Genomic DNA, 25410 nt, shown 5'->3' on the forward strand with positions numbered 1-25410 from the left:
CTTTAGAGCAGGTTTTTGTCATTTTCAGTTCCTCAAAATAGCAACACACACACAATGCTCCTGAACACACCTCGCTTTCAGACCAGCACGCCCATGGGTGAACAGATATGCGCCAGTGCATTTGCTATTTAAACAACATTAATTTAGTTGTATTTTGAATGGATCCAAAAGCACAAACTAAATTGGAATCTACAAAAAAAAAATCTGTTAACTGAACACATTTATGAATCATGCATAATAAGATAAGGCTTAACCCTCCCTCATACAGTGTCTGTTTCCAGTTTCCTGTCTGGGTGTTTTGGGGGCGATATGGCAAACATTTATATAAAAAAATATATATATTTTAATAAAACAAATATATAATTTTTTTCATTTACTTCTCATCTATATGTGTATGCTGTGTTTTGGGGGGTATGAAGTACTTTTTTTACCCATTTAATGCAAAATTCCTCAACTACACCATCAACATGCATATGAAATATTACATTTAATTTTATAAAAATAATTGATAGATATTAGATAGGTGTTAGATGCAGAGTTCTGCCATCTGCTGGTTAGAAAAAAATCTGTCGGAAATATAGTTTTAGAAAAACGAATTACCATATACATCCAGCAGAGGCCCCATAGAGATCTGTTCATTATTGATGTGGCCAACTGCTCTCATAACAGCTTTTGTGTATAAAAATTTTCAGATTTATGCTGGATTAATAGATTTTTCTGGGCCAAATCAATAATACGAAACATTTTTTTCCACTTTTCCTATTCATTTTCAATGTGAGGTCAGATTGACCCCAAACACCAAGAATGATGACTTTTGAACAACCAAGTCAAGCCAAGTTTTTTAACTGTAATTCCTACTCCTGGCTTTAAGCCCTGTCTGTGAAACCAGGCCATTGTGTCTTAAGAAGTGGATGCCTTTCATTTCTGTCTTTAGGACTAAAATCTCATGTTTTTGCTTCACAGCTCTGTATGTCCTTGGTTAAACTTATCTAATTCCTCCTTTGCTTTTCATTTTATTAAAGGAGTGGTTCTGTGTTTTTTTTCTAGGCTCGGTTGTGTTTATGGGACGCAGTATAACGTCTTAATACTTTTTTTTTTAAACGCCGTATTTTTCTAATATTCTCCCTTTATTCCCCACCGCTGTCTCCACTGTCCATTGAACTTTGTCTGCTTCCTGCTTCTATGAAGCCCATCCCTCTGAAAAACGCAATGGTCTTATGCCTGGTTCAGACTACAAGATATTTTTGTCTGTTACGATAGTTACTGTGTCAGATTATGCGATTTTTACTCCTAAAATCTTGTCGTGTCCTGGACTAGAAACATGTCAGACTACACGTTGCTACTCGACCAATCATCGCTTGTTGTCACAGCGTGCGTGAAGTCATCGACTTTAAGAAACAAGAGCGTAAACAAACGATGCCTGAAGCGGCGTGTTTTGGCTGTTTTATGTTTAGAAAAGCGCAAAAATAAAAATAAAACCCAACAAAGGACATGTTCCTGACTTGCTGGAAGAGGACATTATGGCCTGTCAATCCTCCAAAGAGAACTTAAGGTAAAATATTGTTCTTACTATATATAATATTTAGTTATTAGCCAGTAGTAAAAGCTTGCCACCACAACGTATTTGTAAAACATCTTTTAAGCTTACATTCCAGTAACGTTACTCACCGGGTTCCTGAAGTGCTTCTTGTATCGTTCGCCAGCATTTTTCTTATTTGGTTGTGGTAGTCCGTCGATGACACATCGTACAGGCAGGAGTACTGTTGCCACAACTCCACGAACCTTTCCTCCATTGTATAATTCCATCTAAAGTTAGCCGCTCCTTCATCTCTCATGCATTTCGCCGTGTTTGAAAGCTGTGTACAAAAACTGTCTGTCCTCCGGTTGGTCAGCGTCACACGTGACAGAACCCGTCGTGAAGGACCGCAAAAAAATTAAACATGCTAGTCTTTCTGTCATGACGTCGTGAACTATCGCAGACGCGGATTCGGTTGTCGTATACTATGACACACTATACGAGATGAAACGATCGATTCTTGCGTCCCGACGTCCATTATCGTTTACGAATCCCTACGACACCTTACGTCAAACAGATCGTGCCAAATTCGGGCTAATATCGTGTAGTCTGAGCCAGGCATTAGATCGGTTAGATGGCCAAATGTAGTTTCCTGTATTTTAATTGGCTGAAGTGCCAAGCACAGGTTGTCCTGGAAACGCCACGCCCCTTCCCATTACGGGCAGAAGTCACATCTGCGGAGACTAGCAAGGGTTTATGATGTCACCAACCCAGGAAGAAGCTCGTTGTAGTCCAAACCGGACGTTTTTGTAGGCGATAAACTGCCGTAACTTTAAAAGACAGTATCTCCGTTTGCATTGAACTTTCAGCGCTGTCACTTTACAGATACTGTTTATGCTAAAGCAGCAGCATTACACACTAACTAAAGTGCAATGTAATCTCATGCAACCACCCCTTTAACTGTACATAATCATTTAATAAAACATTGACTGTTGCACCCATTTTACATATCTCAAGAAACATCTATGATGGCAATAATTATTCCTGAAATATACCCATATTCAAATGATTGCAGGTCTGAACGCAGGAGATGAGATTCTACAGCTGAACGGGAAGGACGCCCGCACCCTGACCTTCGCTGACATGAAGGTGGCGTTCGCTCAGGTCTCTCTCTCGCTCACCGTCAACACACTGCCCCCTGTTGACCGCCGGCAGCTCTGCTTCCTGCCGCCGAGGCGCTCTGACGCTGTGGACAGCCTCTACACGGACATCTTCTCTCAGAGTCAGGGTGAGAGGTTTAATCACTTTTTTCACAGCACGTTTGTGTTTTGATATGAACGCTTCAAAATAACTCTGCCACACTCAATGCAACACTCACTTACACAAGGCAGTCCTTGGTCTGAAAGAGGTTTTAAGACTCCTTTGTTAAACATAACACTCTTATTTATCGCTGAAAGCGGTATCAGATTAGCCTAAATGATGTGACGTCAGAGTCATGGTTCATTGTGTTTCCACAGAGGAGATTCTTGATGATGGGGTGGGTCTGATCGTGGAGACTTCAGGAGACGGTTTAGATGACGACTCGGAGCTCTTCAGCGAGTTCGACGAGTATGGAAAGGTAAAAAGTCCTGCTTACCCGATCATAGAGTTGTGTTTCAAGATATCCGCCTGGATCTTGTGCAGCTCAGCCCGTAACGACGGGACACTTTCCTTGTCTGTGCGTGGGTTTCGTTCACGCTCACCAAATCTAGAACTGCAGGACTTTCAAAGTCTGAACTCTGAGAGCGAGAAGAATCTCACTGCAGAAACGCTTCACCATCTGTCATCTGTGCTGTTTTTAAACAGAGCCGCTTACAGTTCAGTCAGTTTCCGTAATTTGTCGTGTCCATCTATCTGTCTATCTATCTGTCTATCTATCTATTTATCTATCTGTCTATCTATCTATCTATCTATCTATCTATCTATCTATCTATCTATCTATCTATCTATCTATCTATCTATCTATCTATCTATCTATCTATCTATCTGTCTGTCTGTCTGTCTGTCTGTCTGTCTGTCTGTCTGTCTGTCTGTCTGTCTGTCTGTCTATCTATCTATCTATCTATCTATCTATCTATCTATCTATCTATCTATCTGTCTGTCTGTCTGTCTATCTATCTCTCTGTCTGTCTGTCTGTCTGTCCGTCCGTCCGTCCGTCCGTCTATCTCTCTGTCTGTCTGTCTGTCTATCTCTGTCTGTCTGTCTGTCTGTCTATCTATCTATCTATCTGTCTGTCTGTCTGTCTGTCTGTCTATCTGTTTATCTCTCTGTCTGTCTGTCTGTCTGTCTGTCTGTCCGTCCATCCATCCATCCATCCATCCATCCATCCATCCGTCCATTCATCTATCTATCTGTCTGTCTGTCTGTCTATCCATCCATCCATCCATCCGTCCATTCATCTATCTCTCTGTCTGTCTGTCTGTCTGTCTGTCTGTCTGTCTGTCTATCCATCCATCCATTGGCCTGTCTGTCATCCATCCATCCATCCATCCATCCATCCATCCATCCATCCATCCATCCATCCATCCATCCATCCATCCATCCATCCATCCATTCATCTATCTATCTGTGATAATGAACTGTCTGCAGTGTATCTTGTGCCGGGGGTTTGAAGATAATTAGTTTGCATTAAGACGGGTGACAGTAAAAGAGAGGTTGTTTGATTTTCTTTTGCATCCTAATTGCTTTATTATGAGGCATAATTAACCAAACCTTGGAGGCTCAGAAGATGGTCTCTATCTGATAAGTATGAGACAGAGCACCGCGTCTCCTAGCTGCAGTGTACAGTGCAGGATACAGTCACAGTTGTTTCATTGGACGGACGGGTAGATGGATGTGTTGAGTTGATGGAACCAATCGGATTCCACACGACCTTCCATATTTACATACAGAAACTATTTTCAGAAACTTGTTTCCTGAGTTCTTTATTCATCTCACTTCAGAAAAGCACTGTTGGGTTGAGACCTTAGTAGTGGAAGCAGAAAATCAATGGGGATATTTGTCTTTGTTCCTATAGTCTCCACGTTAGTTTTAGACTGGTTCTGTGTCTCAGACTAAACGTGTTTCTCTCCACGAGAGGAATAATGTCCTGCAGGGATACTCAAATGACTCTTGGCCACTTTTAGAAAATGAGCTGAAATGGTACTAGATTTTCTTATGTTTTTAAAATGTGCAGAAATGCTTTACACCAGCCGTATATTTGTATCACCTCGTTCAAAAGAAGCAAGTGCTGTTCCGTTTTTAAATGACCATTTTCATTTTCTAGAGCAGAGTTGTCAATGCAATTACATTCATAATAATCATGAATGTTTCCAGTATGTTGGCTTCTCGAATGCAAATATCCTGTATGCTTATTATTCACGTGTAAAATCATTAACAATTCTTTCTTATACTAATTGGATGCAGCAGTTTAGAAATCAGTCCATTTTGTCTGTTTTCACTGTCAAGCTTTGCACATTTGCTGCTCTTCTCACATTTTTTTTGTTGCTAAGTGCTGTTCACACAATTTGAATATGCTCCAAGCTGTTGCACCAATCAGCGATGACAGGATTTCCATATCCTGATGTTTCGCTACTCGGTTATTCATGCAGAAATATGACTTGCGAAATATTTGTGGAATTAATCTGGTTGCTCTACCAATTAAATGCAATATATAAATAAAAGTTTCACACCCTGTCTGATCTGCAAACTAGTGACGCCGCATGATAAAACTAGATCTCTCACATTATAAGCCCAGACTTTGAGTGTGTCTGATGCAGAGTGAGTTGGTTCTGGATCTGAAGGGTGTGTTGCTGCCAGGCCCAGGCAGAGAGATGCACTTTGGGTCAGCAGAGACAGTGGGACTCTGGGTCTCGCTGGGAGCTTGGAGAAGATTGCTTTTGGCATGCATAGACATGTGCCTGCCTCTTTGCATAGCACCATCTCTCTGGCCTTTATTATAGAGGAGCAAGTTGCATTGAGGGCAGACGGGGAATGCAAAGGAATCCATAATCAGCTTTAGTGCGCGCACACACACACACACACACACACACACACACGCACACACACACACACACACCCACACTGTTGAATTAAATGCAGGACATCTTTGATGAATTTAATTCAGGTTTGTTCATGCTGTGAATATATGAATGATTTTGACCGAGACCGAGTTGACCTTCCTCTGCAATTCGAGTCTTAATAATTGTTCCATATATTTTTTTTAAATAAATGCAACTTGTTTGATATGTTTATAATGTACTGACATTCATATTAAGTGTGACTGAAGTGTCACTTTTCAAGCAGAACATTTCAGAAAAACAAATTGGCGAGGCTAAAAGTCATTGCAAAAATGACTCAGAGAAGTGTAAAAGGTTTGGACTGAGAATAACAGCCACTTATCTTGATCATTTATTATGCAGTGTCAATGACATTTGCATTTGTAGCTAAAGCAAGTGTCCAAACACTTTTTGGGCCGCCTATATTTTATATTTTAAACATTCTAAAATCACCTGACATTATGAAAACCGTTAGTCTTAAGACTCGGTGGGCGGCCCAGTTAGCAGGAGTGTGTTCTGCACCGTTGGCTGTTGTCGGATAGGGCTGTCAAACGATTAATCGCTGTAATAATATTATTAATTGAGAAATACATTTTAGTATACAGTAGTTATACATTTCTGTCATCATTTCTTAAAGTTAAACCAAACTTATTTTGATGGTTAACTTTACTTTCAGTGTGTATTTGCTGGTAGTTTTTCTCAAATTAAACGCAGACACTGAAAACACTGTTCATTCGCACAGAGACAAGCAGAAATCACGTATTAGCGACATGCACTAACTGGCTGTTGTTGTGTTTGTTTCTGCTATGTGAGAGGTTGTTAGAATTATCCATATCGAGTAAAAATGTCCAGAGCTTCCCAGCAAGCAATACCCGTCGTTTCACCATCTCTGTTAACTATAGACCCGATATAGTCCGGCTATGAGTAACCCACTTCTAACCAAAATAACCTTGACTTTGGTTAAATGTTGTTTTTGCCTAAATAACTTGTGAGATGTGTGATATTCCATCATGTAAGCAAAGTCAACAGTGATTACTGTGGTGTTCGGTTTCATTTCTTTGACATGTTCATGTTCTAGAGGACTAGTCTATTCTTGGGCTATGGTCAGACGTCTGTTAAATGTTCACTGACAGCCCAAATTTTGCTCTGTTTAGCCTAGACATCAGGGCTGTGTTTGTCTTGTAAATGCAAAAGTGCTTGTGGGGTTATCACCATTTTCAATTGAAATTTGATCATGATCTCAACATGATATTGTAATCGCCCAGCTTCACTTTAGGGTTCTTGTCTTTTATTAGACAGACAATTACTGGAAAAGGCACCAGCGGAACCTGCAGCTGAGGACGACGGACTATGGATATGTTATATCTATCAACATCTATCTAATCAGTTAACAGTCTCTCCACTACAGGATTCAGTCTTAATTGTGGAAACGTTTGTAAGGTATCCATTGTTAAAGCAGCTGTCAACCTTTTCCCTTCACAAATTCATGTGTGAATAATGGTACATTAGTAGGGCTTCACTGTCTGGTGGGATATTATTCTGTAGAGAGGAATTTGGACTCACGGATCAATTGTCTTCTAGTGAGAGCAACATTTACAGTCTGAATTGATGTTCTCTGCTTGCTGATCTCCACATTAGCAGGCCATTCTGCTTGCAGCGTGTGTGATTTGTTATATCAGGAGACGTCTTTGATCCTAAAAGTGTTCAGCAGAGGATTTGGCAAGTTCGGTCTTCATTTCTCATTCCCTTTCCCTTTTTGCTGGAAAGGATGATTCTCATTTTGTGTACATCACTGTTCAAAAGATTGTGGTCGGAAAGATTTCCTAATGTTGCTTCTGCATTTATTTGATCAAAAGTTTTACATATTGACAGCGAAAGATTTTTTTGCGATAGTACAACAAAAATAGGGACAGTCATTGTGAGGTGAGCTGAAGTGATTCTGCCAGATCACTGTTCTGCGGTTAATGACCGTGCTCCTGCGCTCTGCCATCACAGCATGTGTTTACGAACCGCAGTGAAGCCTCAATCACATGATCTGACGCCGCATTTCTCTGTGCTCTTTTAAGTCCCAGTGCATTCAATCTGTTTATTTCCCCCTGCTGACTGTCTATCTCTCTCTCTCCACACGGCTGTTCAGATGATCGATCTTTATGAAACAGACACTCACTCCAGTCCTATAGTATAAACCACGCAACTTGCTGTTCAGTTGAATTCTTCATCTGAATGCACAGCTGCTGTGGTAGAAATTATTTGATTTCTATTTGTGTGAAAAGCATCTTTTACTAGTTCATCATCGTTAGTTTTGTATTTTTAGCAGTGGTGCTTTTATTAGCATGCTGACAGCTGACAGAGTTTGCACGTTAAACCCTTCATCCCCTTTTAAACGCCACTTCAGACATAGACATAACGTGCAGACAGACATTTTTATCCTTTTGTGTCACAACTCAAAGTTCTCAATCATAAGCATTGTGTTTTAAGATGGCGTGTCGAGTTAAAAATAGTTCAACTTTTAACAAAGCATCTCAAGACCCCTCCGTCAAGCTGGTTTTTTGTACGCCACAACACATCTGAAATGCATCTGATAGTGGTCAGGTGAACCTGAATCCAGCCTGATTGTAATTGTGAGCAATTTTGTGCTTTTTGCACATTTAAGAGTGCCGACCTGAAATGGTCTTAACAACATACTGGTTTCCAGCTATATTTTTAATGGTTTTAGAAGGATTTTGGGCACTTTTTCAACAACTTAAAGCCAGTTTATCCAGGCTGAGAGACCAGCAAATATCCTTTAAGATGTTGTAGGATGAAGTTGTTATTTTAATCTTGTTGGTACTGGATAGAAGTTCCCTTTGTGTAGGTGTGCGGCATTCGTGTGTTTGTTCTTCACTTGATATGGGTCAGATGAACACTAGACTGAGTGTCTGAAGGATATGGCACACTTACCTGGAAACCCTTTATGGATTGGACTGGAGTTTCGAAGTCATCATCTGATTGGTTGAATTCATCTGATTGGCTGATTGGGAGACATTTATCACTTTCTTTTAACGGTCTGCCTGGAAACAGATGCCCTGAGGCCAAACCCCCTCATGGAAGAAGAACGCTGTCGTGTTTACAACTGACAATAAGGATCAACTAATATCAGGATCAACTAACCACTGGAGTTTGTGAAGCATGTCAAGTTCGCAACATATACTCTTTAAAATACGTCCATATGTTTTACACACTAGTCTGTTATTGTAGGGACACCAGTGTTACATTTTCACACCCCTAAACATTACGTGGAACAAAATGAACTGTGATTGGTTTCTTTACATGTCAGAGGACCTCCAGGCAGTCCTTGGCCAATGAAAGCTCTAGACCTTCTGCCGTTAGTCTGAATGTCTGGCAATGTAAGATTAGGTGAAAATTAAACCAGCCTAAATACTCAGGGTTTTCTGTGAGTCAACTTAAAATCCATATCTGTTTATTCTCTTAATTCTGGTTTTATTGTGCACGATTCATCGCTGTTTGCTATTCCAAAGACATTGTTTGACATTGTAATCCTTCATCAAAATGTAATGCTTCTTTCTTCCTCTAATTTTTCTGTTGACTTCAATTGGATAATGTTAACTAATAGCCAAATGAATTAGCCAGTTAGCTGCATTAAGCTATCAGAGGCAAACCTTAGTGGTCATTGGATAAAATTCTAAAAGATTTTCATTCTCATGAAATCGCAAAAGAAGTACACTAACCAGGCCCAGCGCCAGGACACATGACTTCAGGGGGCAATTATATTTGACATTCTGTTCATTTTAACAGAAAAGCAAGCATACTGTGCATGATTTGGCATGGCAGCCAATACAAATAATACATTAAAATTTCCCTACTTAATGCAACAAAATCCATCGCAATTTTATCGCAAAATTAAAAACTAAACTAAACAAAAACTCGAGCGGTGAGTGGATTCTGCCTTAAACACATGTGATTGGCCATTACGTTCAACAAATCATCAAACATGTCTGTGATTGGCTGCATTGCTCACCGAAGCGAAAACACATGGGAAATGGAATAATTCTCCAGAGCGCAAACACAAACGTTCACTGGATCATTTACCAACTTTTTGTCGCTAATATGCTATTATTACGAAAAAAGCAGACTATTAGTCATCATGGGCTGATTTTCCCTCTAAAAGCACTCTAAAAAAATGCTGGGTTAAAAACAACCCAAGTTGGGTTGAAAATGGACAAACCCAGCATTTTTTTTAGAGTGAGCAATCAGAAGCAGTGAGAAAATGGCATGCTAGAATCAAGTCTCCCTTTGTCTGGAGGGGGTACAGGGACGTTCTGATCCATTATGCCAAATAATAGGTATATAATAGGTTTTTCAAGTAATAAGTAATCGATTTTAATTTGTTTATGAGGTACTCAGGTAAGAAATATAATTTACTAAAATTTACTTTGGGGCAGCAGTGGCTCAGTGGTTCATGAGCAAGACGACTAACCCCAGCTGCTCCCGACGAGCTGGATGATGCCTTACATGGCTGACATCGCCGTCGGTGCATGAATGGGTGAATGTGAGGCAAAAATGTAAAGCGCTTTGGATGGCCATAGGGTCTGTTAAAAGTGCTATATAAATGCAGTCCATTTACCATAAAACGTTATGATTTATTATCAACTACTAGCCTAGAAATCTAGACGCACCCTAGCGGCACCAAATCTAATCTGCCCGCGACTCTCGACTCTCAATACCCTTCTGAGCTGTATTCCCCTAACTCTTGCCGGGCCAATCACATCATGTATAGAATTGGTGGGCGGGGCTTAACATAATGACGGCCGAGTTGCGTTTGCGTGCTTCTAGTAAACACAGAAACTGGCGAACGGCGGCGGTCTTTCGAATCAGCTTTGACCGCGACTTGGAGTTAAGCTTTTCTCTGAGAAAAGAACAAAGAACGGCACTGAAGTCATTCTTAAAAAGGGAAGATGTGTTCTGAGTTTTGCCGACCGGATACGGCGAATGTTTAATCTATTAATGAGCTCTGCTTCACCTTCGTTGCTCTGGTTGGTTGTAGCGCTATCCTATCGCGTGCAGAGGGAGTTTGAAAGACAACCGGTTATCCCGCCCCTCGGATTGAGCTGTCAATGGTGAGTTTCCAGACCAAACATCTTGATGTGGGTCTGGCTTGTCAGGCTAATCAACTACTAGATTTTAAATGAGTTGTTTTCATCCCTAACTACAGCTGTCTCTTTTTCCCTCAATCTCACTGTTGGTATTCTTGTCCGGTTAAACTTGCCCAGCCCATCATGAACAATAACAACAACAACCTTGTAAAGGAGATTCCTTCCACTTATGCTTCCTTTTCCTCTTCCTCTTTCCGTTCCCCTTGATTGTTTTTTCGTGTTGGGTATCTTAACTCATGGAGCTCAGTGTTTGCTCAGCGTGCCAGGAAGAAGGAGAGAGCGAGAAGATAAATGAGGTGGTGTCGCATCAGAACGGGCGGGTGAATACAGAGTTGGAGGAGCAGAGAGGAGGTGGGCGAACGACAGGGAGAGAGAGAGAGAGGAGAAAAGCGACTGGTTCCATCTCTCTCTCTCTCTCTCTCTCTCTCTCTCTCTCTCTCTCTCTCTCTCTCTCTCTCTATTCTATTTGTCATAAGCGGAGGGATGTTGTCGGGTGCTGCAGCAGTGAATCTGTGATTTCTGAGGCGTTTCCTGTAACTGATCCAGCATCAGTGACAGTGGGCCGGCGCGTTTGTCTCCGAGGCTGTTTCTACTGATCCTGAGTCAGTCATGTCTGTGCTCAAACGCAACAGACACAGCAAACGCTCTTCGGACTCCATCTATGACCTGCTGCACCTGGTGAGAGCGGTTGAATTTCTGTGTTTTTTCTGTGTCACACTATTTTATTGATTAGTTTGTTGTTATTTTTTTTTATCCTGAGCTGGGGGTTATTGATGCTTTAGGTTTGTGCGCAGATTTTTTGTTAGTGTTTTGTGAATTGTTGCTGTCAGAATATCAGATGTTTGTGTTCACTAGTAAAAAGTGCCATAATTTTAAATAGTGTTCCTATTTTACAATGGTTGGTGATACCATGTTTGTTTGTTTTTACGTGATCGTACCATGGTGTTCTTTTAGATACCTTGGAGTACAATGTAAAGTATAATGTCATATATCAAAGTACCATCTTATACTATGATTGTACCATGGTACTTAATTTTACTTGCTAGTGTTTTGATTTAGTATTTAGATTTTCCATTGTGTTCATAAGCAATTTTGTGCTTTTTGCACAGTGGGAAAAAGAGTTTAAACCAGCCTAAAGTGGTCCTAACAAGATCCCAAACTGGTTTTTTGCTAGTTTTTTTTAATTAAGGATTTTGGGTACTTTTTTATCATTAAAGAAACAGTTTATCCAGGCTGGGAGACCATCAAACCACCTTAGGCTGGTTTACGTTGTTATTTTAAGCAGGGTGTGGTGATCTTGTTGGGACTTCATGGAGGGAAGTTCACTGGAAGTGTGGATTTCCTGTTGTGTAGGTGCGCAGCATGCGTGTGTTTGTTTCTTCACAGTATGCAACCTTACATACTCATAATAAGATCAATAGTTCCAGTGTAAAAATGGCCTTTCACACTGAGTGCAATTAAGCAACGTGAATGTACGCAACGATGACGCTCTTGAATCAAAACAATAGATCCCTGTGGAGCTATTCACATCGGGCGCGATCAATCGCAGCGCGACAATGCCGGGTTTTCTTTTTCTGACAGTGTGTCGATTTTTTGGGGGAAACGAGCTGTCCAATTAGATTTGAGCTTACTGGAGCCGCTGTTGTTGCACAAAAGTGTGAAAGTGGTGGCGCTGTTTTGAAAACCTGTGTAAACACCGAAGAAAAGTATTCCGGAACAGAGAAGAGAATTGATGTTGGTGTTAGCATCGGTGTCTGAGAACAGATTTATTCTTAAATGCTCTTTATACAGATGATCATTTCTATTGATGCTATTGCGATCTGAAGAGCTTGAAACAGTGTACACTGTAAAAAAAAAACAAGATTAATAAGTAAATTTAGTTAATAAGTTAATTTATTTATTTATTTAAATACTTTTTTATTTACTTTTTTTAAAAAAGCCACTTTTTTACAGTGTAAAGTTTGTTATGAGCCGGAGAGCTCATTTGCTCTAGAGCTGTCAATCATATCATGTGATATGGTATTCCTATCCTTCCGAATGACGACGTGGTGTTCATTTCCTTGTTCTGAGATTCGCACATGAATAAAGTGTATGAATTAGGTCTTATTTATTTCTATAAACTATAATACTGATCTGCCAACATTGTCGCTCTATGATAAATTAAAATAAGCTGATAACATCACTGTTTTCTCCAGTACGACTGTACAGCCGAATCTAATTTTGTCGCAATATTATCCTGTTTAACACTGTGAAGCTGCTTTGACACAATCGTGATTGTAAAAGCGCTATATAAATAAAGTTGATTGATTGATTGATTGACATGAACAACTGAGGGAAACGTTTCTACATGAAGCCAAATAAATATATGATTATGGCAGTATACACTGATCAGGCATTATATTATGACCTAATTTTGTGTTGGTCCTCCTTTTGCTGCCACAACAGCCCTGACCCGTTGAGGTATGGACACCGCAAGACTTCTGAAGGTGTGCTGTGGTATATGGCACAAAGATTTTAGCAGCAGATCTTTTAGGTCCTGTAAGTTGCGAGGTGGGGTCTCCATGGATCGGACTTGTTTGTTCAGCACATCCCACAGATGCTCGATTGGATTGAAATCTTGGGAATTTGGAGGCCAAGTCAACACCTCAAACTCATTGTGCTCCTCAAACCATTCCTAAACCATTTTTGTTTTGAGGCGGGAGCATTATCCTGCTGAAAGAGCCACAGCCGTCAGGGAATACCGTTACCATGAAAGAGTGTACATGGTCTGCAACAATGCTTAAGTAGGTGATACGTGTCAAAGTAACATCCGCATGGATGGCAGGACCCAGCAGAACATTGCCCAAAGCATCACACTGCCTCCGCCACCGTAGGGTCAGCCTTCGCTCCCCACATGCATCAATGAGCCTTGGCCAGCCATGAGTCATGACCCTGTCGCCGGTTCACCACTGTTCTTTCCTTGGAGCACTTTTGATAGATACTGACCACTGCAGACCGGGAACAGCCCACAAGAGCTGCAGTTTTGGAGATGCTCTGACCCAGTCGTCTAGCCGTTATAATTTGGCCCTTGTCAAACTCGCTCAAATCCTTATGCTTGGCCATTTTTCTTGCTTCTAACACATCAACTTTGAGGACAAAATGTTCACTTGCTGCCTAATATATCCACCCACTAACAGGTGCTGTGAACAGTTTTATTCATGTCATGTGGTCTTAATGTTATGCCTGAACGGAATGTTTTCTGTGTCTTTAATGCGGCTTGGTATTCTTTATTAAAAATAAAGGATGAGAAATGAATACATGAGAAATGGTGTAGCATTCAGTTAATTATAAAAATCTACAAATAACGTAGTTGTCCCAACATCTGCCCATTATTTCATCAAAATCCACTTTAGACCTACTGTTTACTTTTGTATGTTGTACAGTAGACGAGGTTAAATCCGAATGGGAAACCTGTGAAATACATAATGAGGAAAACTTAATTCTCAGTTAGCGCCACCTATCACGCAGGTTTGAATTAGCTGAAGGCAATCAATCGTTTCGCATTCAGTGTGAAAGCTCGTCTGCGATTAGGCCTTAACACTGAACTCTTGCAGTCACATTGTTGTTTGGCGAAATCCAGTCATTTCAATAGGAATCCATGTAATCGAGAACTTCACATGAGGACGAAAGTTTTCCCCACATTGATTTTCCAACGGTTTCAATATGGTCACGCAGACTCGCCACATTGACCAAAAGAAAAATGCTCGGTTTTAAAGGGACTTCTCACGATAGACAATATACTTGCAGAATTTAGCTAATGTGAAAGCACTTTAGGGTTAGGGTTTTGTTCAAACAACGTGTGAGTGCTACACCTTTTGGCATGCACAACTAACAAGTGTGTTTTCATTTCAAAGCAGTGACATTGGCATTTTCCCAGCAGTTAATGTGTTTTATTGTGTTGTGCGCTGAACGTGTAGGGTGTCATATTTTCTGTCATGCTGTTCTGAGACTCAAGGACATTGGGAAAAACACTGCAATTCATCCTTTGTGTGTCCTTGTGTGGGCAGTCGAGGACCGCTAAGACTCTCTCTGCTAATGAACACGGAAAGCAGCTTTCACGCGTTTAAAAAAAAAGCCAGCCAAAACAAGCACCTGTAGTCTGCTAAGGAAATAAAAGTTGTTGAAAGTCACCATTAGTGCTTTCTCTTTGCATAGTGATGGCTCGTAATGACCTAAAATGTCCTCTTTTACAACTTTGGATTCTGGGAGACCCGTCTGTGTCGTCATGCGTTGCTTCTTCAGAGCGTTTGTTTGTCTCTTCTCGTTTTTAGTAGACATTAGCTGAGTTTTTAGACAAGTGGTTGTCTGTGTGTGCATGAACACTACCCTTGATCTTCCTCTTCAAATAATCTTTTATGTCTCAGATGTGACTTGGTGTTGGTGGTTGTGCGATGTAGGAAAGGGCTACTTTTCCTGTTTTCCTAATGTACTCGTCTCCGACAGTGCCGTTTCAGAGAATGATGGGGAAATGCGTTGGAAAGCTGACAGCTGCTGCTGCATCTGAAAGCGTGTGAATTTGTCTCCGTTATAACAGGATCACAAACATCTTGACAGTTCTCTGGGCGCTTGTACGCCATGGTTGTGGCAGCTGATGATGTTTTAGCTAATGACTAAAGTGACAGGTGAAGCCCGACGCCCCTCAGAGATTAAATTCTCTGATTTAGGAACTGATTTATTTGTTTACATACAAACAGAGAGACAACGTGAATCCAATATTCCCTGACACCCCTGAGGAAATATTTCGAAGCATTTCTTTTTTTAATAACGCATAAAAAATGCTCATACTACCTGACAGTTGTAACTAAAATTGGTGCCCTGAGAAATCATACCTGATATAAGCTTTGTGAACAGCATAAACAGCCCATGGCCAATCAGAAAGGCTTTATTTACAAGCACTTAGGTTTACTGATATGTGGTTTCAGGACAAAGAGCATGTAGTTGAAGAAGAGTAGTTGTGTGAAAGTGAAGGAATGTGCAAAATGACGGAAATCATTTCCAGCTCCTTTAAAGCAATGAAGTCAGATTGACTTTAATTGTGTGAATTTGTGTGAATTTCCATTGGCTGTCTGTGAATTGTGTTGCACTGCTCAATTGCATTGAAATTCAACTCAACTCTGTTGCATGCACCTATGAGCACATTCAAGGATGATTCGATTCGTTTCCTAAGACTGTGCTATTAAATCTTTTAAAGATATTTCAGTTTTTGTTTGAGACACTTGTAGGGTTGGGTATCGTTTGAGTTTGAATGATTCCGATTCTGCTTATCGATTCAGATTCTTAGCGATTCCTAATTTCGATTCCAATAAGGTAAAAAAATAAATGTTTTAAAACTTTTTAAAAACACATTTATTCTAAGTCTTTCTGCAAAATATGTAATGCATATGGATTAAAAAAATACCATAGCAAAAACTACTAGCCTAACTAATATAAATTTCAAGTATTGTTAAACACAAGTAAATGCTCAGTAATGACCAAATAAACAAATTAGCAATCACACAAATAAATACACCTAAATAAAGATACGATTGAAATAAACTGTTTTAAGATTTTCAGGTACAGAAACTGTAATCAAATGTAAAATAACACTGAACCTTATAAAAAAAAAATCATTACAAAATAGTTACAAAAGTTATTCAGTCAAGAACAGTGAGTGCATTTTGTTTTTGTCTTTTGTTATTAGATTAGCATCATTATAGAATGGCAGCAGAAATTTTAGGCTCCTGTCACTTTAAGAGATGCACGGATCCAATAAACTATTACACATGCGTTTTCTTTGTGAACTGTTTATGTTCACTTAAGACAAAAACGACTGTTTAAGAGGATATTTTGATATATTTTGTGCGTATTTGTCCGTTCAAGTGCAAAAAGATGCGTAAAAGAGCTCAGTTCAGTATGGTGCACCATACAGTCTGAGAAACGGCTTTCTGCACGCTCATTTCAGATGTGTGTGGAGAAAACAGCGCGTGGGTCTTGCGCTTGAATGGTTTAATGTCATATTAAACTGCACACACAGGAATCGATAAGATGTTTCAATTTTTTCTTTTATAACAAGTATTATATCAGATTCCTGACTTTAAGTGTCCGATTCTAGAATTGGATTCGATTTGCAACCCTAGACACTTAGTAGTGAGATATCCCTCCGCTTTCTTCTCAGAGTAAAGTCCAAGTTCATGGATTTTTTTCCTCTGTATGTTAACTAAAAAAGCACACAAAATCTGGTGATGTAAAAGAAAACTCTTCAGCCTCAACAGAAAGAGTGAAAGAGAGTGAGAGAATCAAAGATGGATGGATTGTAGATGGATGGATGGATGGATGGGAAATATGATCAAAATATTTGAATAATGTTATATTACGTGTGTGTGTGTGTGTGTGTGTGTGTGTGTGTGTGTGTGTGTGTGTGTGTGTGTGTGTGTGTGTGTGTGTGTGTGTGTGTGTGTGTGTGTGTGTGTGTGTGTGTGTGTGTGTGTGTGTGTGTGTGTGTGTGTGTTTGATGTATGTATTTATTTATTACTAGTTATATATTTAGTTTTTAGTAGTTATTTAGTAGTTTTTATATTTTGTATTATTACATTGTTATTTTATTTATTTATTTGTGTATATATATATATATATATGAAAAAATAATGCGGCCATGCCTATTGTTAGATAATCCACTGAATGAAATGAAAGCACTTTGTCATTTGATTTTAATTTTTTTTTAATTATTGTAAACTTCAACATCAAATAGATCAGATTATTCATAACAAATGAACAAGTCTGGCATCAGTACAAAAACAGCTTCACATTATGAAGTACTCGAGTTGAAAACAAATAACTATCGTTATAAAATATCTCTATTTTCTGATTAGATGAGCTTCATTGCAATGGAAAATAGGCATATGTATTTCATATACAAGGTCTTCATTAATGCAATCTTCATGTGTGGGACATTATCTGGTTTTTCATTTTTCAACTACTCCATGTTACTCATGTGCAAATAAAGTAGTTGTCCTGCCTATTATCCACATATATATATATATACCGTAGTATAAATATGTAGAAAATATCTAGCGGGTCCTTGTAGATAGATGGTACTTTCTCTCGGTCCGTTAGTGTTACTGTGAGAATGACAGCCCATGTGCCATCACAGCCGTTCCCATAGCAACCTCATCCATGGACAGGTGTTTGTGTTTTGGTTGCCGTTCAGACGAAATGAAGACATTTCAGAAGAACAGAGGGAGGGAGATAGGGAGGGGGAGGGAGAGAGAGACTAGATGGAGAACCAAAAAGATGGAGTGATAGAGAGAGGAGAGAGTTTCAGAGGCTGAAAATAGAGCAAATGAGCGCTAATGATTTTTATAGAGTTCTGACAGGCATCTGAGCGGCAGGATCCAGCTGCAGGTGCTGCAAGTGTGTGTGTGTGTGTGTGTCCTAATAACAGTGCAGGACTGTGAGATGTCTCACTCATCACGACTGTCTTTCTCTCTCTGTAGAGTACAGAGCAGGTCGCAGCTTTCTGCCGCAGTCTGCACGAAATGAATCCCTCGTCCGAGGCCGTCTCTCCCTCGTCCGGCCCGGAGTCTTCCTCGCTGCCTCCGAGCAACGCCACCCCGCGCCAGCTGTCCGATGCCGACAAACTCCGCAAAGTCATCTGCGAACTGGTGGAGACGGAGCGCACCTATGTCAAAGTCAGTACCTGTGTGTTTGTGTGTATGTGTGTTTTATAGTCAGAGATACTCGTCTATATGTTTGACTTTGAGAAGTTTGTGCCCTTCATCGAGCTCTCATCAAGACAGGCCTTTAGGGAAAAAAACTGTGCCCTTGGCTTGCCTTTTTCTGCACCCACTCACTCTTTAGCTGTTTTTGGAATTGAAGGCTAGTATACTGCGTAGTACATACTGCACACTGCCTACTATTATTTAAAAATAGCATAGTGATTTAAAGTGCTACAGTAATGTCATGTGTGACCTCAGTGTGCTTTATTGTACACCTAAGCGATCAGTAAGGAACAGCTGTGCTGTGTAATGAACATACACGTCAGGGCTCACCAGCCACTGTGGCAAGGTGGTTTCCAAATTTACTAGCCACTCAGTAATTTCACTGGCCACAATTTTGACATTGATGCAATGGGGAAAACTGCCATATAGATATTTTTTTAAATGATCTCATAATTTGGCAGCAGGTTTATTAGGCTGCTGTCACTTTAAGATCTGACACACGGATCTATTACACTTTTACACCATAGACTGTCAAAAAATATGGACGATGCAACTTCATTCTCTTCCCCTGAAGTTATTGAAGCCTCCGGAGGTCTGAATATGGCGCTATATGACAGATTTGAGACTGGAGCCTGCGCAGTATAGAGCAGGAAGTTGAGGTGTGATATCAAAAGCCCGCCCACACTCTCGCAGATGCAGAACGAGTCATTATGTTGGTGTGAAATAAACAGTTGTGGAAATGTAGAATGTCTCCTCCCAAAAATCCAGAAAAAATACGTCAAAAACTTCACGTCAATCTCAGCTGTCAATCATGACGTCACACCCCCCGTTTTTATAGCATCAAATAATAAACAAAAACTAAACTTATTTCAAAACCGAATACTTGTGATGGAATCATCGTGATAAAAACTGCCTAAAGGCAGAAACCGTCTTTGGCGAAAAATTATATTAAGTATAATTTTATTGTTTCGTTTATTTAGCTTCCATTAGAATACACTGAGGGGTAGCGTTATGACCTATACTGGGACAGCTTTCTCAACGGTTTACATTCACTTAAAACAGAACTGACTGTGTTTACGTGAATACTCGCCAAGACTGGCATTTTGACATTATTTTGTGTGAATTTGACTATTTAAGCACAATAAGCAGCGGAAAAAGTTTGTGTGCAGAGAGCGAGAAAGCGCAGCTGATATCGTGTAGCCTAGAAATCTAGACGCACCCTAGCGGCAGCAAATCTAATCTGCCCGCGAGTGTCGTCTAGCAACTCTCAATACCCTTCTGAACTGGAAACGCCAAACTCTGGTCAGGCCAATCACATCGTGTATAGAGTCGGTGGGCGGGGCCATAATGACGACGGCCGAGTTGCATTTGCGTGCTTCTAGTAAACACAGAAACTGGCGAACGGCGGTCTTTCAAATCAGCTTTGACCGCGACTCTGGAAGACTTGGAGTTAAGCTTTTCTCTGAGAAAAGAATAAAGAACGGCACTGAAGTCATTCTTAAAAAGGGAAGATGTGTTCAGAGTTTAGCCGACCGGATACGGCGAATGTTTAATCTATTAATGAGCTCTGCTTCACCTTCGTTGCTCTGGTTGGTTGTAGCGCTATCCTATCGCGTGCAGAGGGAGTTTGAAAGACAACCGTTTATCCCGCCCCTCAGATTGAGCTGTCAATGGTGAGTTTCCAGACCAAACATCTTGATGTGGGTCTGGCTTGTCAGGCTAGATATCGTGTATATATTATGCGGAAAATGAGTACCGAGTATGTGTCAGATATTTCAGTATTGATATGAAAAAAATCTATATTTTTGACAACACTGTAATATCATTTAGTTTATTAATTTTAATATGCCTTTTTTAAAAGAGTACAATAGATTACAAACCCTTAAATGTATGACGCTTTCAGTTATTTTAGCTGTGCAAAAACAGTCAATTTTGCTTAATTTCTTATGCTGTTATTTTAATGCATTATCATATTCGTAAACACACTGGTTTGTAGCACAATTCGTTTTACCGTTAAGTGCACATTTAAGACTGGAACTATCCGTTTTTTTATTATTGCATTTTTTGGCAAATATCTGTGCGCAAAGATGATTGCATACTGTAAAGGTAGTAGTATGGTAGTATGCCATTCAGAGCACACCCATCATTGTCTATGGCAGATACATTACAGACAGTGATTCTCAATGTACGGCTCGTGTTTGCTTGCTGTGTCGAGCTTAACAACAGAGACATGACAGTTTTCCCCGTCTGTCTGAGGATAGCTGAGATTAGATGAGATCCTGTCCGTCGCTGGGAATGTTTGCGCTGTGTTCGGATTCATCTGCCTGTTTGAGCAGAGAACTAAATCAACAGTCAACTGTGTGCGTGTGCGTGTGTGAGAGAGAGAGAGAGAGAGAGAGAGAGAGAGAGAGAGAGAGAGAGAGAGAGAGAGCGCTCATCCCCTCAAACCTCAAATCAGTGAAATATGTAAAAAAATATCTCTCAGGTTATACAGATATGAAACTATATTTGGTAGAATATGATTCTTTAATGTGATTTTAATGATTTCATATGATTGTGTGTGTTCTCTCTCTTTCAGGATCTGAACTGTTTGATCGGGCGATATCTCACCCCGCTGCAGAAGGAGTCTTTCCTCACTCAGGATGAGGTAAGTCAAAGCGCCGCTGATGGTTTCATATTATTATCAGCTGGCGAGCGCGAACACACCTCCAGAATGCAGGATAATATTTCATAATCATCCTGATGGAGAGGAGCGTGTAGGAGGACGCAGAGATGGAGACAGACACACACTAGAAAAGAGAGGTAGAGAAGGGAGTGGGAGGGAGACACAAAATGAGGAAAACTTACATCAGAGAGAAGAGAGGAAGTTCTCAGTATTTCTCTGCTCCTTTAATGTCCTACATATGGGAGCAGAACTCATTATACCTCACTGCAGACACAGAAGAAATGAGTTTGGACCAATAGTTTGACTGATACATACATATAGAGATTTTACACAATTTGTACTAAGTAATGTTAAATATGTATGTATTTGTTCTGTCTACCATAACCTTGTATGTATGGAAAATTGTATATACTGTATATATATATATATATATATATATATATATATATATATATATATATATATATATATATATATATATATATATATATATATATATATATATATATATATATATATATATATATATATATATATATATATATATATCGGGGTTATAATGGTTAACTAAATCTATATCAATAAAAACATTTATGCTACTTGAAATAAAACAAAATAAAATATTAAGCAGCATTTCTCATTTTCATTTAGTTTTACAGCATGCACTAAAACAAATAAAACTAAAACTGAAATAAAAATGAGAATCTACATAGACATTAAAAAGAATAAAAATTTGGAAAACATTACAAAAAAGGATAATTACATATTTAAAAGGAAAATATCAAAATAAGAACTATTAACAAAACCTAAAATAGTATCTTGATAATAAAATAGCACATATATTGCATATTTCACACTTTTTATTTGAAGTACTAGTAATATTTAATCATTTGAGTAGTGCTGAACCATTTTATATATATATACTGTATATCATAAAAGTAGTCCATATGACAGGTATTTGTTGTAGCTATTGTAATTCACCTTATATTTTCCCTGCATGTGTATCTAATAGCTGGACGTGCTGTTCGGAAACCTCCCGGAGATGCTGGAATTTCAGGTGGAGTTTTTGAAGACTCTGGAAGACGGAACCCGTCTGGTGCCGGATCTGGAGAAACTCGAGCGAGTGGAAGAGTTCAAGGTTTGTGACTGTGGTTTCATTTTTATTCCATTAAACATAGTGTCATTCAGAATTGCTGACCTGCGCGTTTTCATGTCATCCAGATTTATCCAACACAAACCATGATACCTGACGTATTTCTCTCAAAATCCCTCTCGTCTTACAGAAAATCCTCTTTTCTCTGGGTGGCTCGTTCCTGTATTACGCCGACCGCTTCAAGATCTACAGCGCTTTCTGTGCCAGCCACACCAAAGTGCCCAAAGTGCTGGTCAAAGGTGTGTAAATCTCAGCTCAAACGTGACCTTGCTCCCGGTGTGTTCTGGGATTTGAACAGAGCCCCGCGGCCGGGGGTCTGTAAATCTCATGCGAGTGTCAGTCATATTATTCTGCCGCTGTGTGTGGGTGTCTGTGAGGTTGGGCTGGATCTTCTCGCTGTCTGTTTTTATTATTTAACATCAATTCTGCAGATTTGTGACATTTACATAACAGTGTTTTTCAGTTTGTTTCTTAAAAGGATAGTTCACCCAAAAATGAAAATTATCCTATAATTTACTCCCCCTCAAGCCGTCCTAGGTGTTTATGACTTTCTTCTTTCAGCCAAATGCAATCAGAGTTATATTAAAAAATATCCTGGCTCTTTCAAGCTTTTTTGGGTGAACTAACACATTAAGTTAGTAGGTTACGTTAGAACGTAATGTGCTCAAAAACATTTCACACTGTATTTTGTACTTGTGAAAAACATAAATGCCACCAAAAAATCAGGTCTTCAATTGAACATTTTCTAGTGACTGAGCACATCTAAATTTTTCAGTTGTCCAAATTGAATTTCTGTGAATTAAATTGCATCAATTCACAGAAATTCAATTTGTCCAACCAATTTTTTTATATGTGATCAGTCACTAGAAAATTTCCATTGGAGACATGAATTTTTTATTTTACAGTGCAGTTTTCAAATCTTTCTATCACTATCAAAACACAATCATGTGACAGCATAATCACAGCTTCCTGTGTTTGTGTCTTCTCTAGCGAAGACAGACACGGCCTTCAAGGCCTTTCTGGACGAGCGCAACCCCAAACAGCAGCATTCTTCCACGCTCGAGTCGTACCTGATCAAACCCATCCAGAGAGTGCTGAAATACCCCCTACTGCTGAGAGAACTGCACTCGCTCACCGACCCTGACAGCGAGGAGCACTACCATCTGAACGGTGAGCAATGTGCATCATCATAAAGCTTTACGCTATATATTTTCAAAAGTTTGCCTCATACGCTCACCAAGACTGTATTTATTTGCTAAAAATACGTTAAAACTGTGAAAAAAAAGTGTTTTCTATATAAATAAAGGTTGCAAAGCAGCTGAACATTTCCAGACACATTCCAAAAATTCTGGAAAGTTTATGGAAACTTTGCAAATATAATATGATTATATTTTGAGATGTAATTTATAGTCTTCAGTGTCACATGATCCTTCAGAAATCATTCTGATGTGATGCTCAAGAAACATTTCTTATTGTTGAGGCTATCCTATAAGCCTCGGCATGGATGGCGTGGTATTCTCAACTCATAGCAAGAGGAATCCAAGCTCAAGCAGTAGCTTTCTTTTCTCATTTATTATAAAAGTAAAAAACAGTATTTTTCCATCGAATGGTTCTTCACCCAGTGTGGCTATAAACAAGTGTTGTGCTGTTGGTGGAAAGGGTGCTCACAGCTATGGTAAGAACCGTGTGTTCCCCGCCATCCACACCTTGGGTGCTTCCCAATTCTTATTTGTGCATCCTCGTTTTCTTTCCTACCTTCCTTTCCTCGCGCCTTAGCTCCACCCCTTCAGGACGCGAGGGAAGAACGTGAGGACGGAGGAATTGAATCAAGTGAAATGATATCCTCGTTCCCTTTAAAGCGTTCAATTTATGCTGACTGCACTGCTGGATTTAGTCGGGATTCTTGAACATTACAGATAACTATTTATATTGTGAGCTTCAACCTCCACAAAATATCACATTTGTTCATATTTTAATAAATATAACTAGTTATTATTAACAACGAACTCCAGTTATTAACTGCTTTTTATTCGTTGTACAGTATTTGTTTCTCTATTTGTTTCTTTCATTTTCTTGTGCTTTGATATAATTCAGCAACTGTCAGGTGTTGTTATTTGACAAACATTTGTGTCTTGTACATGTAAACATATTAATAATAATGAATAAACTGTGGCACGATATGAAGGGGGAGGAGAATTAATGCATGCGTCACATTTAGTCGATAAAACACTTCCGCAAAGGATCCACTTGTGTATCCTCGCTCACGACTCCTCAGGAATCCTCTTCACTTCTCAATCCTCGCCTCCTCGCGGTGCAATTAGAGAATTGAGATCTCCTACAAGATGGCTGAGCTCCATCGGTCTCCGGGTCATAGGATGGAGGACGGAGGAGCGAGGAAACGAGGAGGGATATTGAGAAGCACCCATAGTCTAACTAATTACCACACCTGTAAATATACTTAACTCTCGGTGAAGTGCCACACCTAGTGCAATGCTCCCTCTAGTGGCTAAAACAGGTAATAACAAAATGAACCTGTCTACAAGTGAATATAAATGGCTCCTACACTTATTATTTAACAGTGTTGAAAAGAGTTGTGCTGCTTCATATTTTAAATATAATGGTTGTAAAACCATTTAATCTAAACTGCATCCACAGGTATTTAAATGGAATATATAATTTATTTTCTTTCTGTTGTGCAGTTGCAATGAAGGCCATGAACACGGTGGCCAGTCACATCAACGAAATGCAGAAGATCCACGAGGAGTTTGGAGCTGTCTTTGACCTCCTCATCTCTGAACAGACTGGAGAAAAGAAAGAGGTTTGTGATCTTTACATCAGCTCGATCCAGTTGACTAATTTCACTGGACAAACAGCCTTCACTGTTTGCATCACTCAATGTGTCCAATTTGTGGAAAAACATTAAATGGAATAACTGGCCAAATCATTTTGTGCCTAAATGTGAATTGCTCAGTACTGACTTGTACTATTATATAAAAACAATATTGTTTTTTTACATGGCGTCAGTTGTCTCTTAATTTTTGCTTGCTGAGTGTCACTTGAGATAATACAGAACTTAAGTCTCAGTTTTCAACCACATTTCATGCTCTGCA

General features: G+C 39.6%; 1 protein-coding gene across 6 annotated transcripts in view; it reads left to right on the plus strand.

Annotated features, from left to right (window-relative positions):
- tiam1b (TIAM Rac1 associated GEF 1b) overlaps positions 1–25410 on the plus strand; it is a 114276-nt gene that overhangs the window by 83526 nt on the left and 5340 nt on the right. For 4 of the 6 annotated variants that reach the window (XM_067451292.1, XM_067451293.1, XM_067451296.1 and 1 more), the window contains 8 exons: positions 2592–2804; positions 3034–3134; positions 18258–18452; positions 21061–21129; positions 22160–22285; positions 22431–22539; positions 23291–23470; positions 25000–25118. In XM_067451292.1, the coding sequence (XP_067307393.1) occupies positions 2592–2804; positions 3034–3134; positions 18258–18452; positions 21061–21129; positions 22160–22285; positions 22431–22539; positions 23291–23470; positions 25000–25118 (1112 nt within the window). Of the gene's footprint in view, positions 1–2591; positions 2805–3033; positions 3135–11215; positions 11425–18257; positions 18453–21060; positions 21130–22159; positions 22286–22430; positions 22540–23290; positions 23471–24999; positions 25119–25410 lie in introns of those variants that run through there. The other 2 variants (XM_067451298.1, XM_067451297.1) reach the window with 2 other exon arrangements.

This window comes from Pseudorasbora parva, chromosome 8 (genome assembly GCF_024679245.1).
Source record: "Pseudorasbora parva isolate DD20220531a chromosome 8, ASM2467924v1, whole genome shotgun sequence".
Lineage (NCBI taxonomy): Eukaryota > Metazoa > Chordata > Actinopteri > Cypriniformes > Gobionidae > Pseudorasbora > Pseudorasbora parva.